This window comes from Schistocerca gregaria, chromosome 6 (genome assembly GCF_023897955.1).
Source record: "Schistocerca gregaria isolate iqSchGreg1 chromosome 6, iqSchGreg1.2, whole genome shotgun sequence".
NCBI lineage: Eukaryota > Metazoa > Arthropoda > Insecta > Orthoptera > Acrididae > Schistocerca > Schistocerca gregaria.
The window spans coordinates 285,209,102-285,225,729 of record NC_064925.1 but is presented as its reverse complement, the minus strand read 5'-3'; the positions used below and the strand labels follow the sequence as shown (position 1 = coordinate 285,225,729).

At 41.3% G+C, this 16,628-nt stretch overlaps 1 protein-coding gene across 2 annotated transcripts in view; it reads right to left on the bottom strand.

Annotated features, from left to right (window-relative positions):
• LOC126278407 (sodium-coupled monocarboxylate transporter 1-like) overlaps positions 1–16,628 on the bottom strand; it is a 172,488-nt gene that overhangs the window by 19,964 nt on the left and 135,896 nt on the right. For both annotated transcript variants that reach the window (XM_049978511.1, XM_049978510.1), the window contains exon 13: positions 2,940–3,124. In XM_049978511.1, coding sequence (XP_049834468.1) covers positions 2,940–3,124 — 185 coding nt within the window. The remainder of the gene's footprint in view (positions 1–2,939; positions 3,125–16,628) is intronic.

Here is a 16,628-nt window from a genome sequence, read left to right as displayed (position 1 = left end):
ACCTTGGCGGTTGGTTTGCACAGCACAGAACTTTAGTAAGGATCGTCATGTTGCCTATAGTATGCACCTACCTTCTTCCCATTTTAGAACTAACTTACTCACCTTAAGATGAAGTCCGTACCACGGAGAAGCTTCTTAACATTTTTCACACTAACATATCATTGCCAGAGGTGAACGAAAAGAATCCTAGAATCCACTTTGGACCGGAGCCTACCTTTTTGAATCTGAACCCTGGCATAAAATCACTGAGCCACAGAACCATAACTATGGCCTCTCTCTTCTATAGTCTTCTCACAAAAAATGCTATTCTAAGCAGCGCATAAAGTGTGCGACAACACCTACCGTAAAAGACCCTTTTCTTTTTTGTTAAATGACTTGGAACGTTTTTACTTTCATCTATAGATCTATAGTTATACCATACTTGAGAATCGAGTTTTCCAAGATTTTCTGTATGGTGTGGCATGTGGCAGTTGACGCTAAATAACGAAAAGTGTGAGGTGATCCACATGAGTTACAGAAGAAATCCGTTGGAATTCGATTACTCGATAAATAGTACAATTCTCGAGGTTGTCAATTCAACTAAGTACTTGGATGTTAAAATTACGAACAACTTCAGTTGGAAAGACCACATAGATAATATTCTGGAGAAGGCGAGCCAAAGGTTGCGTTTCATTGGCAGGACATTTAGAAGATGCAACAAGTCCACTAAAAAGACAGCTTACACTTCTCTCGTTCGTCCACCTTACCTGGTGGGATTGACAGAGGACATCGAAAGGGTGCAAAAAGGGGCAGCTCGTTTTGTATTATCACGTAATAGGGGAGAGAGTGTGGCAGATATGATACGCGAATTGGGATGGAAGTCATTACAGCAAAGACGTTTTTCGTCGCGGCGAGATCTGTTAACGAAATTTCGGTCACCAACTTTCTCTTCCGAATGCGAAAATATTTTGTTGAGCCCAACGTACATAGGTAGGAATGATCATCAAAATAAAATAAGAGAAATCAGAACTCGAACAGAAAGGTTTAGGTGTTCGTTTTTCCCGCGCGCTGTTCGGGAGTGGAATGGTAGAGAGATAGCATAATTGTGGTTCGATGAACCCACTGCCAAGCACTTAAATGTGAATTGCAGAGTAGTCATGTAGATGTAGATGTAGATGCAGATGCTTGTAATTCTCTTTATTACTATTGTCGGTTTCGGAAGACCTAAGCTGTCATCATCGGATCTCGTAACATTATTAGATGTACATTATTTCTACAACACTGCGAGTCACATATAGTGATGTTGCGTAAAATCGTAATAAAAAGTGGGAAGAGACACCAGCATGTCACAAATACAATACCGCACAATTAAATCATACAACATGTTGTGCCGATGTCCCAGTTGGGAGACAGGAATCACAAGCGATTTTTAATTATTGTAAGACCATACGTGGGGTATCACTATCAAGGATCTGATACATATAGCGTGTTTATTTTAACTGAAGACATTGGACTGTGTCGAAAACGACACATGAGATCACAAAAAAATTATAACATCTTGTTTCTGTTGGAGGGGGACATTCAACGATAACACAGTTGACCCGACCCCCTCCCCCCCCCCCCCCGATCGATTCGTCGTTGGCGAGGAGAGGGGTGGTGGAGGACAGCTTTAAAATCTTCAGTGCAAATCCCCGTTTTTTATTGCAGATTACGATTCTACTGTAAAATCTACATACGTTATGTCCGAAGCATTTTCTTCGTTTCGCCACAGATGGCGCTGTAATCGGAGGAATAGAAATGGGTACGTAATCGCAGTTTACGACATGCTACTCAATGGTCCTTGAATATCGAGTGGCACTTGGGACCCCACCTCCATGCTCCGAGGAGAGGACAGGTCAGTATTTCATATCGCGGAAATCACATCTGCAACACTGTAGTGTGTATTCCTACGACATCTCGAACATGGTACTACTCGACGCGCCATATACATTTTTACGAGATATTGAAAATAAAACAGTAAGTTTTAGACAGTTAAATAATACGCAGGTTTCTTTTGGGTCAGTTTCATACGTCCTTTACGTGCAGCACGGTGATTCCGGCGTTTTAACAGCTTTAGTTCGGCTGAAATTTTTTTCCGCCTGGCATTCCAAATAAAGCATTGTTTTGTTACGCTACGTTGTTCTTTCTGTACGTCTTGTAATATTTCAGATTGAGCGCCTACTTTGTCAGCCAATCCATCTTCGCTATCCTCGTTGTCTGCAGATGAACAAATGGCAATAATTTTGTCATCAGAAAACAATTACATCCAGAATCACTGTGATTTATTTCCTTAACGCCTATGTCTGAGCATTCTGGGCTGTTAAACTTCCCAATACCTTTGAAATTCCAACAGCAGCAATTTCTTTCAACAAATCTCCTTTATTCATTCCACATAGCGTATCTAACTTTTTGTGCACGAACGCTAGTGTCTTCTTTCACTTGATATCATTCCTCGCTCACAACAAACAGGGACATCACAGTACAGATAGTTCAGTGTTGGCTTGTTAACTGGTACAGTACCAGGATCAGTGTATGTCGGTCTGCTCATTTTCAAAGATTTTCATCGTCGACTGTTGCCGCTATTCCTTTCAGAGTATCAAATACTGTACTCTTGGTGACTCGGAAATCGTGATTAATGACAAGCGAGGTTTCTCAGTATTCTAAATCTTGTGCCACCCTTACGTGCAAAAAGATGATTCAGGCATTTTAACAGCTTTAATTCGGCTTAAATTTTTTCCGCCTGGCATTCCAAGTAAACCATTGTTTTGTCTAACAAGTGAATTAACTGATTACGTGCGCAATAGCTAGAGTATTTTTTGAGGATACAGTATTATTTAAGTTTTACATGGCACCCATCCTCGTTGTTAATCCCTAAATTAATTTCATACACTGAACCGTAAGGCACCTGCTGTTCCACTCACCTGTTCTGGTAGTCGACTGTGACGGCGACAGAGCCGTTGTGGACGCGGTCGAAAGCGTAGCGGCAGCCGTCAGTGGAGAGGGGCTTGGTGGCGAAGCGGATGTCGCCGCTCGCCTGGTACGCCTGACCGCCCAGGATCAGCCACGACATCACGGCTACGCTGGTCAAGCCGCCCGCCAGAGCTCCCTGCGCATACATCGCTAACTGAAGAAGTTGTTATTGCATGCCAACTACCCAAAAATACGTTCTTCGTCTCTTAAACTAAGATGAGCAAGACTGAAAAGAAAGCAGATCTTTATTCAAAAAACTTTCTAAGGTGTCAAAAAAGCCAGATGCTGACACGTGAATATTTGTGCCCTTGTAGGCTTTCGCGGTGGTAGGCGTGAATTAAATCTTTGGAGTTTTCAATCGGCGTCACTTGATTCTTGTAGAGAGGCGGGAGCGAAAGTTTCAAGCGTGGCGCTGGCCCTTGTCACCGGTCCTGCGGCATACTGGAGCTGCTACGAGCTGCCCAACTCGCCTTTCCGCGCATGTGTCGACCTTCACTGGAAGGTTCCAGACACTACAGTCCCGCTGTTATAAGCGCAAAACTGTGCCAGCCCCGGTAGTCAGTTGTCTTTTATTGCTGCGACGATGGCGGAGACAGGTCGAAAACTCGAGTATTTTATTTTAAGTTATTTGGCTTGTAAACTAGAAGATTTTATTCAGGTATGAATATTAACGAAATGTCAAATTAAAACATTGATGCAGAATACTAACAGGAATTATTTACAGTCGAATCAAAAGGTTGGTAAATGTCAATCTCAGGTCAGTTCACTTTGGATTCCGAGAAATGCAAGAACAAGAAAGCGATACTGGCACTACAGCTTATCTTAGAAGTCATTTATAGCGTCTGTAGATTTAGAGGACGTGTTTGATAATGTTGACTCTAAAACGAGGCTTGTCCAGAAAGTAAGTTCCAGTCTGTCGCGAAATGGACACCACAGTGAAAACCCGATGAAGCTTTGCACAGATGTGTTGGGTAGTGTCTGCTGTATGACCATCGACCGCATCAAGACGCTCTTTTCAGTTGTAAGCGCCCTGTGAGCGAGTAAAGGTTCCTAGAACAACGACGTCTCCCGCCGAACAGGAGGGCCCGCTGAGAGGCTTCGTCTTAACGAATGCAGCGCGCCTAACACAACCGCCACGCGCTTCCTTCTTCATGGTAATTCTCAGCCGCACACTACAGGGGCAGTGAAGACGCTCCTGCAGCCTTTTCGTTGCCAAGTGTTCGATCACCCACAACACACCCCTTATTGATTCGTCGTGAGTATCATCTCTGTTGACATGAAACGCTGGGTACGAAGACATCACTTGGGCGCAGGCTACGACCACCGTACAGAATAATCGGAAAGCACAAGAGGCTGCCTTCTATGACGATGGTGTTGGGAATTTGGTAAAACGCTCCGACAAAAGTCTAAATCGGTGTGGCGACTATGTAGTGAAGTATCAGGAAAGTGTAGGTAACTCTTGCAAATAAAATGTTTCTGATTTTCACTGTGGTTGCCATTTAGCGACCGATCGGAACTTACTTTCTGGACAACCCTCGTATTTCTTTTCCAGTTGCTGTTCCCGTTTCTTTACAAGTTCGGCATTGTAACACAGATTTTCTCACTGTAACTGCATTTGGTGGCCAGATGCCCTTCAAGAAGCCATCAATGCCCCAAGAAGAATTTCCTTATCCCTATCTATCTGTATCCAGTGTAGATCTCGTGTTTAAGTGTTTCAACGTTGTCTAAATGTTTGCGTAAGGTGCAACTGAGACAGAAAGTCGTTACCAGCCGAGCATTTACCTAGCTGGATGTGGCAAATCGCCTAAAAAAGAGATCCTGTCTGGCTGACTCACCAGCCCTCGTTATTAATCCATGAGATGTATTCGATCCAGGGCTGGTTTATGTCCTCATGTCACAACGGCAACGCGATTTGGCGCACTCAGCTACTCATGCAGGTAGATAACGTTGATAAAATCTTGGAAATTCTGAAGGCAACACATACTTCCCTCCACTACCCAATTAACTACTCCTCGATGCTTCAGGATGTTATGCCATATAACTCCTTTCTCTCCAATCTGATTTAATATGTTTCCGTTAGGGCAAGGAAACCTAAACATGATACAAAATTCATAAGTTTCTTTAAAAGAAAAAAGAGTAACTGTAAAGAAAAAACATAGATGTTAGTGAGTCTAAGCTGATTTGAAACAGCACTCTTTAACTTTTTATAGTTTCGAATGTAGACTAGGAAGTGCATCATTTTTCGAACTGAAATTCTTAAATATGATACACCTTGTCCAAAATTTGATACATATGTAATATTGTTATAACTGTACATAGTAGATCAAAGATTTGGGTCTTAAAAATGAGGTCGAGACCACACAAAACGATAAATACGTATAACTGATAACTGCGGGTGTTCTCTGGAGAGAACTATTGAAATTTCCTCGTTTTTCCTAGTTTTAATCGTATAAAGTTAACTATTTACAATTATACTTAATGTAGTGAGGCTAATGCAAAAATAAGTGATGCGCAAAGAGAATCACTATCTTATACTTTTTTCATGATCATCATCAGGTCTGCAAAGCAAATTCTTCGTTAGATACTTTCCACCCCTGTTGCAACTTGAGGTATAGGCAAGTGTCCTATCACATCTCTGTTATTAATAACAGAAATGTCTTTTTCATTTAATCTGTAGTGTATCGACCGTATTCAATCAGAAAGTATGCCAGAGCGGAAGTGAGTAGCAACATAGCCAGCCGCAGGCACGCAAGAGTGTTATGCGTTGCGAAGCGCAACACAGCCCTCAGGGGGTGCCAAGCACAACCAACTGAGTGCAGTACAGTACGCTAATCGAAGGACAGAAGCTTTTTCTCACTTGCCACCACAGAAGCGTTTAGAGCACGTGCCTAAGCCCTAAATGAACATAGTCTGGAGCGTGTAAGCACTCAGTTATTGGTGTACTAAAATATTCTCATCTCTCGATCACAGTCTGCACAACTACATTCACTGTTTGACCACAGGACAGGGGAGTCTGCCCTGTGTTACGAAAGCAGCCGCCAATAGAGTAGAGAGCTGCTCGCTCGCTGGAGGGAGGTCATGTAACCGTCAGCTGCACTATTGCACTGTCGTCACGGTCACAGCCAGAGACGTCGCTGGCAGTGGTATTCGAGTGACGCCACGCTTGGCCCCGCTCTTTGCACTGTCAGCAATGCTGGACGTCTATTGTTTCATATAAGATGCAACTGGCCGCCTTCACCAAGCTGTTCCTGACGTACTACAGCCGAAGGCTAGAAAGAAGACGTTAATTATCAAATCAACTGTTGTCCTGACATCTCATTTCGCTCTTCATGGGTGACAATCCCTGGATCATCTAACACTCTGAAAAAATCTTTCGTTTATTTACACAGAATGTAGAGGCATAATTTCTAAGTCATTTTGCAGTGTTTTGTTTGAGGTACAGACATATCTGTAGCTGTATGAATTCTTCCTTCATCCGATAAATTTAGCCAAGATGTAATCTCTTCCACCAACATACGATGGAATTGTCAAGACAATAGGATCTACTGTCGGTTCTTCAAAGAGATCGACAACATCCATACTACCGTCGCTCATCAAAGAGATGTCTGCATCTTTTTTGTGTGCTTGCACCAGCTTTGCTCACAGGTATCACCTTCTGACTCTCCTGCGTTTGGCCTACTCCTTTTCTGGTTGGAGGGTTTTCTTTTCCAGCAGTGAAATTACTAAAAATGTTGAAAACATTATCAGCGATCTTTTAAAATTAAAATTTAAAGATTACAAGCAGTCTTTATCGCAACTTTTTATTTCTTTTTTCTTTTTTTATTGGAATCGCAACCGGTCACTCCAATAAAAATAAAAAGTTGCAATCAAGACTGCTTTTAATCTTTAAATTTTAAGTGAAATTACTGCTGGAAATTTTGGCTGTGGCGGTTGGATTGCTGTCGTATGGTAAGGATGGTAACCCATGGTACACCACTGTGAGGCTGGGGGCTGTGACATAGCCGACAATCACTTCTGGGCATGGAGCGTATCATATTAAGGATTATATTGACTGATTAATAATTATCTCAATCCAGTAAATACGACAATAATGAATAATTCAACAAATAGCGCGAAGTTAGTTTTCTGTGCATGTAACACGAATTTGGCGGGTACAAAGTCAATACTTGCATTAGTGTGGCGAACGTTGTACAGCTGCTTGCACATTTATTTTCATTCTGAAAGTGCTGTTTGTCAAAATAATATCTTACTGCCAAATTGAAGCTGCTAAGAGAAAAAATTATGACAAACTATTTCTAACAGTAGGAACATTAATGATGGGTATGGTTGTCTTATGAATAGACTGGAGTATCATTTTCTGGAAAGTATTGCCTGCATCAGTTACAGAACACACTACCCTTCTTATCCAGTTTAGGCGTCTAATTTTCAGTATTCTTCTTTAGCACTATATTTCAAAGGCTATTATTCTCTTCAGGTCTGTACCATTTGTTGTCCACGTTTCTATAGCGTAGGCCGTTCAGTATCATAAATGATGTATTAGTGGTAGGCAGACTTTCAGGGAAGAAATATTTAGATACAAGGATGTTTGATAAATCAATTTTTGGGCTAGGCATCACTGTAGAATGGTGGTGTTTTTATAATATCATATGTTTTGTATATATGAATATAAAGAAATTTTGTTTGTTATATCCATCAGAACACATGGAACGCGTTCAAAGGGAAAAAAATTAAATCTTTAACTAATCTGCAGACAAATTTAATTCCAAGTACCAATAAAATATTTCTTATTGGGTGAAATATGGTAGTGTGAACTGGAGGAAAACAGAGAAAGTATTACGGCTTCAATCTCGCGTTTTTGAGTTATTGCTATTGCGCTCGTATGACAGATGATGTCAAGAGCTAGTAACATCCAATGGAAAGCAGAGAAGATGAGAAAGCTCTACAGTGGACAGCTACTACTTTTATATCATGTATTCTAAATGCTGATTGAGGGGATGAGATACACATGCACTAGACAGAATCAACGGATGCCACACTGCATATAGATAATTTGATTCTACGTACAGTACCTTCTGAAGCTTTAAAACTGTGAAAACCATGGTCAGTGTTTAATAATTCTGTATTTTGCAACTCATTGGTTGTTATTTTCAAACCATTGAAGCTAAGTAAGATCTACCATATCGTATTGGACGGAAGATGATCCGCAGCACAGCAGACCCTGTACTGTCCGACCAACAGAAATATGTGGCTGGGGATGAGGGCGCAGCTGCATCGTATTGTGCTTCAGCGAGAAACACACGTAGTTATTTCTGTATATGGTGGACATGAAAAACTGAGCAATAAGTATAATCTAGTACACATCCTGTACATTGACGAACGGAGCAGTGAAAGAAATAAAAGATAAGTTCAGAAGTGACACTAAAATTCAGTGCAAAAAGACATCACTGATGGTGTACTATCCTCGGTTGAAATGGCGTAGAATTATGATACCTGTTCAATGGAATGTACTATGAAACAAGAGCAGAATATGGTTTGGGAACAAACTAAAGAAAAAAGTTAACACTTACGAGATTAGCGATAAACTTAACAATAACATTGGGAACCACTTAGTACGAAAAAGTGGAGGAACTCTCTTTACTCGCAAGCAAAATAATACATGCCAAGCAGAGCATGGATGACATAAAAAGCAGATTAGCACAGGCAAAGAAGGCATTTGTCCCTAAAATAAATCAACTAGTATCAAACATAGGCCTCAATAGGACGAACAAAGTTCTGGTTATGTAAGGCTGGATCACACCATTGTATGAGAGCGAATCATAACCTGTGGAAAAATCGGAAAATAAGTGTCAAAGCGTTTGAGGTTTGGTGTTATAAAATAGTTAAGTACAGTGATAAGAATGGTCCTTCTCAGAAAAGGCAAGGAAAGGAATACATTAAATACACCGAGTAGAAGAAAATGGCTCTCAGCACTATGGGACTTAACATCTGAGGTCATCAGTCCCATAGAACTTAGAACTACTTAAACCTAACTAACCTAAGGACATTACACACATCCATGCCCGAGGCAGGATTCGAACCTGCGACCGTAGCGGTGGCGCGGTTCCAGACTTAAGCGCCTAGAACCGCTCGGCCGGCCTAAGACTAGAAGAAGAAGTGTGATAATGAGACATATAGATGAGAGAGCCACTGTGGGAAAAATCTCTAGGGTAAGACAGTGGAATGTAATAAATAATCGACGACATTGAATGTAACTCCTACTCTGCTGTGACAAGGTGCACACAGGGGAGGAATCTGTGTCAGACCACATGAAACCAGACAGAAGACTCGCGACGCAAAAGTTTTGTGGCAGTGTGGTTTCTGGAACGAAGGGTTCATTCTCCTAGTGCGCCAAGGTAACTGAGAAGACTTCGTGGAACCCTCGTCCCGTCTGACACATGATGATTTCACACATTTTAGGCCATTGCAAGTGAATGTCACCCATCCACTTCACTAGTTCTCGGACAGATAATGGCATTACATCCTTCAGTGCAATAGGAATCAAGTTCCTCTCCCCTTTGTTTTTATTCGAACTGTATGAGAACCGTCGTTAAAGGTCTGTACACCATAGTGAAAGGAACACAGTTGTTTGGGATCAGATAGTAGGTAATTATTTCACAAGTAATGATAAAAATTTTAGTAACAGGTTAATTAACAGTAATTTTTCTCAACCCCCTCGCCTCCTGCTTTTATTACTTTTTCATTCTTATTCCAAACCCTATAGTGAGAGGATGTAGCACGGCAATCCTACTTAGAAAGTGGCTGGCAATATTACTATGATTGTTGACATAAGACACTTTGGAATAAAACTATGTGACTGACATGAATGAGACCATGATATTTTCTGTAAGCACTCCCTTCTCCCAGTGCTATATACTACAATTTTTCCAATTTTCCGAAAATACCCAAGCTTCCATTCTAAGATATTGTAAAACAATTTCCGCAGTGATAAAATCTAAAAGCAACTGTTCAATGAGTTTCGTACCCATCATCTTCATGTGAAGGACACGTTTTAAATGTGTGTAACATAGTCCCGAGTATAGATCTATGACTCCAAAACTTCAAACAGCATGCCTGCATTCATAACATCCGAGTATCAGTATCATCAAGTAAACTTGAGGATTGTAGGGGGACATAGTATAAGATGGACCGACCTGGGAAGCTAGGACAGGCAGCTGACTAACCTCGTAAGTGCACAAGAAGAAAACGTTTTAAGTGAACCACCTAAGAATTTAAGCTCAAGTGTGTTGTCTCCCTTCAGCATCACATATTAACCGTTGTGTGGCTACCATGATATTGGCAGTTGCCTGGGTGAAACATAATGTACGCTGGGAGAGACATCTAACAGTAAAAAGACAGTGATGCTTATACTTTAATATATATATGCTTTAATAAATATAAGCTGCTAAATTTCCCCCATAAGTAGGTATTTTGGAGATATAGAGAAGTAGTATTTGTACAAAACAATATCAGATTGACTGTTGTAATATGCAGGTATGATTGCTGCTCTCAGACTGCGTTACAATATATTGGGGCTATGTATTAAGTTTTGCTTTAGGATATTATTCTCCACAATACCATAAAAAATAGTCATTACCAAGTTACCATTTTTCCCGCAAACAGCTTTATTCCATAGGTATCAGGAAAGAACATCAATGTGTCGAACAGATTTAAGCTGCATCATATTAAACAAAACTGGAAAACGGAGGAGAGAACTAAAACTTGAACACATGGTGAAAATAACTGCCTTAAAGGAAGGATATAGACTGCTACTGAAAAAGAGCAGGCCATTTATGCTAAGCAATGTACGAGGGTAATCCCAAAAGTTAGGTCTCCTATTTTTTTATAAGTACAGAACTCTGTTTGTGTGGCGGTTTGTCACACTGTTATGAAGAGTGCTTCATGCGCTCTGTGTAAACATGCACACGGCGCGCTGAGACGCGCTGTCTTGGCTTGGCAGCCATAGAGAATGGAGTTACCGTTCGATGTTACCGCCAAGCGCGAATTGCGCGCAGTTATTCGGTTTCTGAACGCAAAGGGCACTGCGCCGATTGAAATCCATCGCCAATTGACGGAAGCGTATGGTGAATCCTGCATGTAATGTCAAAAATGTTAGTAAATGGTGTACAGAGTTTGCAGTTGGTGGACCGAAATTCACGACGAACAAAGGAGCGGGAGACCACCAATTTCTGAGGAGACAGTGTTGAAGGTTGAGCAAAGCATGCGTGAAGATCGGCGGGTCACCCTGAATGATCTCTGTACTTTGGTTCCTGAGGTTTCCCGAAGCACCGCTCACAGAATGTTATCGGAAACACTGACCTACCGGAAGGTGTGCGCAAGATGGGTGCCACGCATGCTGACTGAGGACCACATGCGGCAACGAGTTGATGCTTCCCGCGCATTTCTTCACCGCCTTGCAGCCGAACAGGGCAGCTTTCTGGACTCAACTGTCACGAAACCTGGGCATACCACTTTACACCTGAGACCAAGCAACAATCACGCCAGTTCATAACTTTTTGAACAGAATGACTGCGAGCTGGTATGACATGGGCATACAAAAACTGCCACAGCGTCTACAAAAATGCATCAGCAGAAATGGTGATTATGTCAAAAAGTAGCTAAATGTTCGATCTGTAAACTGATGTAAACCATTGTAGAAAAAACAGGTCAACGTACTTATAAAAATAGGAGACCTTACTTTTGGGATTACCCTTGTAAAATTAGAGTTGCAGCTATAAGGCCTATTTGATCATTGCTCTGGAATGCTATTAATCCATCTTTTCTTATACTCTCGCCATTAACAAATGTATCATTAAAACTACAGTCATTGCGAATTTAATTCATCACACAATTTGTTTAAGTAACTGTACTGAGTGGGCCATTACCACCTAATTATGCCAGAAATATGTCGCATACTTGACATTCCGTAGGTCCTAAGAAAAAAGGTATGAATTGTTATTGTTCCTACAAACATTGTTATTCCTACCATCTTAACTTATAGAGCATATACAGGAGGAGAAATGCAGTACTATTTTATGACACTACTGGTGGAAACAGTAACTACCATAAAATGACTAGGAATAAGCATCTGGAGCAATCTACACTGGAAAGAATACACAAAGAAAAAGTAGGTGTCTTGCTGAGCTAAATCTTATCGAGACGGGACGACACGAGACGTGGTTTACAAACCTCAATTCGATTACTACTTCACAGAGTCTAAATAAAGGTAACATGTTGTGCATACATAGCAGAAGAAATCCAGTACTGTTCTATTACACGACCGGTGAGAACAGTAACTACCGTAAAACACGCAGGAGTAAGCATCCAGAGGGATCTAAAGTGGAATGGCTATATAATGCAACAGCAGATCCCTGGCACAAACAAATCTAAAGGAAATATATTCCATTCACGAAAGAAGTGATTAATAAAACCGATAATCCGTAAATGGTGTTAAGTGGCTTGTTGTGGCTGACCTGTGAAGCAGGAACATCAATATACATTGTCCGGTTACGTTGACGTGACCACCTGTAAAAAGCCTGAATAACCACGTTTTGCAGTATGGACCACCGCAACATGTACAGGAAGAGAGTCAATGGCATTGTGGAAAATACCGACAGGGGTTGTGGAGCCATGCCAACTTCAGTGCCACGGGCAGCTGTGCTACGTTTCTCAGTTGAGTGCCCATGGAATGAACAACATGACCGAGGTTGTCCCACACATCCTCAAAAAAATGGTTCGAATGGCTCTGAGCACTATGGGAACTCAGAACTACTTAAACCTAAGTAACCTAAGGGCATCAAACACACCCATTGCCCTAAGGTAGATGTCATTCTGGCGAGGAAAAACACACTGAATGTAGGGGTGTACACGTACCCTAAAGACAGATGCAAACATATTTGTGTTGGTCCACTGTGCATTTCAGGACGACGAGATCGCCCAGGTGGTGCTATGAAAACGTTCCCCAGACCATAACGCTATTCTCTCAGCCTGGATCGCCGGCCGCGGTGGCCGTGCGGTTCTAGGCGCTGCAGTCGGGAACCACGGGTCTGCTATGGGCGCAGGTTCGAATCCTGCCTCGGGCATGGATGTGTGTGATGTCCTTAGGCTAGTTAGGTTTAAGTAGTTCTAAGTTGTAGGGGATTGATGACCTAAGATGTTAAGTCCCATAGTGCTCAGACCCTTTTTTTTTCAGCCTGGATCCGTCTGATGATTGTTGCAGACTTTTTCTTCCATCTGGCTGATGAAGTATAAAACGTGCTTATTCTGAAAAGGCCGTTTGTCGCCACTCACTGGACGTCTAGTTGCGGTATTGCCGCGGAAATTCCAGCCTTCATCGCTGATGGACAGCAATTAGCGAGGGTGCATACACAAGGTACCTGCTGTGAATGCACATACACAGTAATATTCGCTGAACGGTCCTTGAGGAATCACTGTTGGTATCCCCGTGGTCAGTTGCTCATCAGCTGTCAAAAGTTGATTCTTATTGTAATGCTGATAGCGTTTACTTAAACTTATGAACTGACTTTTTTCAGGTTCATGAACATTTATTTTTATTTATTATGTTGTAATTTCATGTACTGACACGTTCCATGACCTTGGAGATTTGCTCCTCAATTTGGTCCTACGGAACTTGACGTGTAAATAAAATTTTAAAAACCAGTTGTACGTCTATTCGCTCCGTAACTCCATGGCCCATGGTTCACCACTATTTAATGGCTCCACTTTTGAATAGGACCATGTATAAATGTTGGAACACGTGAGGCAATACAGAGCTTACGACTTATCTTAGAAGAGAGATTAAGGAAAGACAAACCTACGTTTCTAGCATTTGTAGACTTAGAGAAAGCTTTTGACAACGCTGACTGGAATAATCTCTTTCAAATTCTAAAGATGGCAGGGGTAAAATACAGGGAGCGAAAGGCTATTTACAATTTGTACAGAAACCAGATGGCAGTTATAAGAGTCGAGGGACATGAAAGGGAGGCAGTGTTTGGGAAGGGAGTGAGACAGGGTTATAGCCTCTCCCCAATGTTATTCAATCTGTATATTGAGCAAGCAGTAAAGGAAACAAAAGAAAAATTCGGAGTAGGTATTAAAATCCAGGGAGAAGAAACTTTGAGGTTTGCCGATGACATTGTAATTCTGTCAGAGACAGCAAAGGACTTGGAAGAGCAGTTGAACGGAATGGACAGTGTCTTGAAAGGAGGATATAAGATGAACATTAACAAAAGCAAAACGAGAATAATGGAATGTAGTCGAATTAAGTCGGGCGATGCTGAGGGAATTAGATTAGGAAATGAGACACTTAAAGTAGTAAAGGAGTTTTGCTATTTGGGGAGCAAAATAACTGATGATGGTCGAAGTAGAGAGGATATAAAATGTAGACTGGCAATGGCAAGGAAAGCGTTTTTGAAGATGACAAATTTGTTAACATCGAGTATAGATTTAAGTGTCAGGAAGTCGTTTCTGAAAGTATTTGTATGGAGTGTAGCCATGTATGGAAGTGAAACATGGACTATAACTAGTTTGGACAAGAAGAGAATAGAAGCTTTCGCAATGTGGTGCTACCGAAGATCGGCTGGTAAGACATGTCCTGAGGCATGAAGGGATCACAAATTTAGCATTGAAGGGCAGTGTGGAGGGTAAAAATCGTAGAGGGAGACCAAGATATGAATACACTAAGCAGTTTCAGAAGAATGTAAGTTGCAGTAGGTACTGGGAGATGAAGAAGCTTGCACAGGATAGATTAGCATGGAGAGCTGCATCAAACCAGTCTCAGGACTCAATCTTCAGCATTCTTCTGTAACACTACATTTCGATAGCTTCTATTCTCTTCTTGTCTAAACTATTCATCGTCCATGTTTCACTTCCATACATGGCTACAATCCATAGAAATACTTTCAGAAACGACTTACTGACACTTATATTTATACTCGATGTTAACAAATTTCTCTTCTTCAGAAATACTTTCCTTGCCATTGCCAGTCTACATTTTATATCCTCTCTACTTCGACCATCATCAGTTATTTTGCTCCCCAAATAGCAAAACTCCTTTACTACTTTAAGTGTCTCATTTTCTAATTTAATTCCCTCAGCATTACCCGACTTAATTCGACTACATTCCATTATCCTTGTTTTGCTTTTGTTGATGTTCATCTTATACCCTCATTTCAAGGCACTGTCCATTCAGTTCAACGGCTCTTCCTAGTCCTTTGCTGTCTCTGACAGAATTACAATGTCATCGGCGAACCTCAAAGTTTCTTCTCCCTGGATTTTAATACCTACTCCAAACCTTTCTTTTGTTTCCTTTACTGCTTGCTCAATATACAGATTGAATAACATCAGGGAGAGGCTACAACCCTGTATTACTCCCTTCCCAACCACTGCTTCTCTTTCACGTCCCTCGATTCTTATAACTGCCACCTGCTTTCTGTACAAATTGTAAATAGCCTTTCGCTCCCTGTATTTTACCCTGCCACCTTCAGAATTTGAAAGAGTGTATTCCAGTCAACATTGTCAAAAGCTTTCTCTAAGTCTACAACTGCTAGAAAATGTAAGTTTGCCTTTCTTTAGTCTAGCTTCCAAGATAAGTCGTAAGATCAGTATTGCCTCACGTGTTCCAACATTTCTACGGAATCCAAACCGATCTTCCCCGAGGTCGGCTTCTACCAATTTTTCCATTCGTCTGTAAAGAATTCACGTTAGTGTTTTGCAGCTGTGACTTATTAAACTGATAGTTCGGTAATTTTCACATCTGTCAACACCTGCTTTCTTTGGGATTGGAATTATTAGACTCTTCTTGAAGTCTGTGGGTACTTCGCCTGTCTCATACATCTTGCTCACCAGATGGTAAAGTTTTGTCAGGACTGGCTCTCCCAAGGCTGTCAGTAGTTCTAATGGAATGTTGTCTACTCCCGGGGCCTTGTTTCGACTTAGGTCTTTCAGTGCTCTGTCAAACTCTTCACGCAGTATCATATCTCCCATTTAATCTTTATCTACATCCTCTTCCATTTCCATAATATTGTCGTCAAGAACACCGCCCCTGTATAGACCCTCTGTATACTCCTTCCACCATTCTGCTTTCCCTTCTATGCTTAGAACTGGGTTTCCATCTGAGCTCTTGATATTCATGCAAGCGGTTCTCTTTTCTCCAAAGGTCTCTTTAATTTTCCTGTAGTATCTACCTTACCCCTAGTGAGATTAGCCTCTACATCCTTACATTTGTCCTCTAGCCATCCCTCCTTAGCCATTTTGCACCACCTGTCGATTTCATTTTTGAGACGTTTGAATTCCTTTTTGCCTGCTTCACTTACTGCATTTTTGTATTTTCTGCTTTCATCAGTTAAATTCAGTATCTCTTCTGTTACCCATTGATTTCTACTAGCCCTCGTCTTTTTACCTACTTGATCCTCTGCTGCCTTTCCTATTTCATTCCTCAAAGCTACCCATTCTTCTTCTACTGTATTTCTTTCCCCCATTCCTGTAAATTGTTCCCTTATGGCTCTCTCTGAAACTCTGTACAACCTCTGGTTTAGTCAGTTTATCCAGGTCCCATATCCTTAAATTCCCACTTTTTTGCAGTTTCTTCAGTTTTAATCTACAGT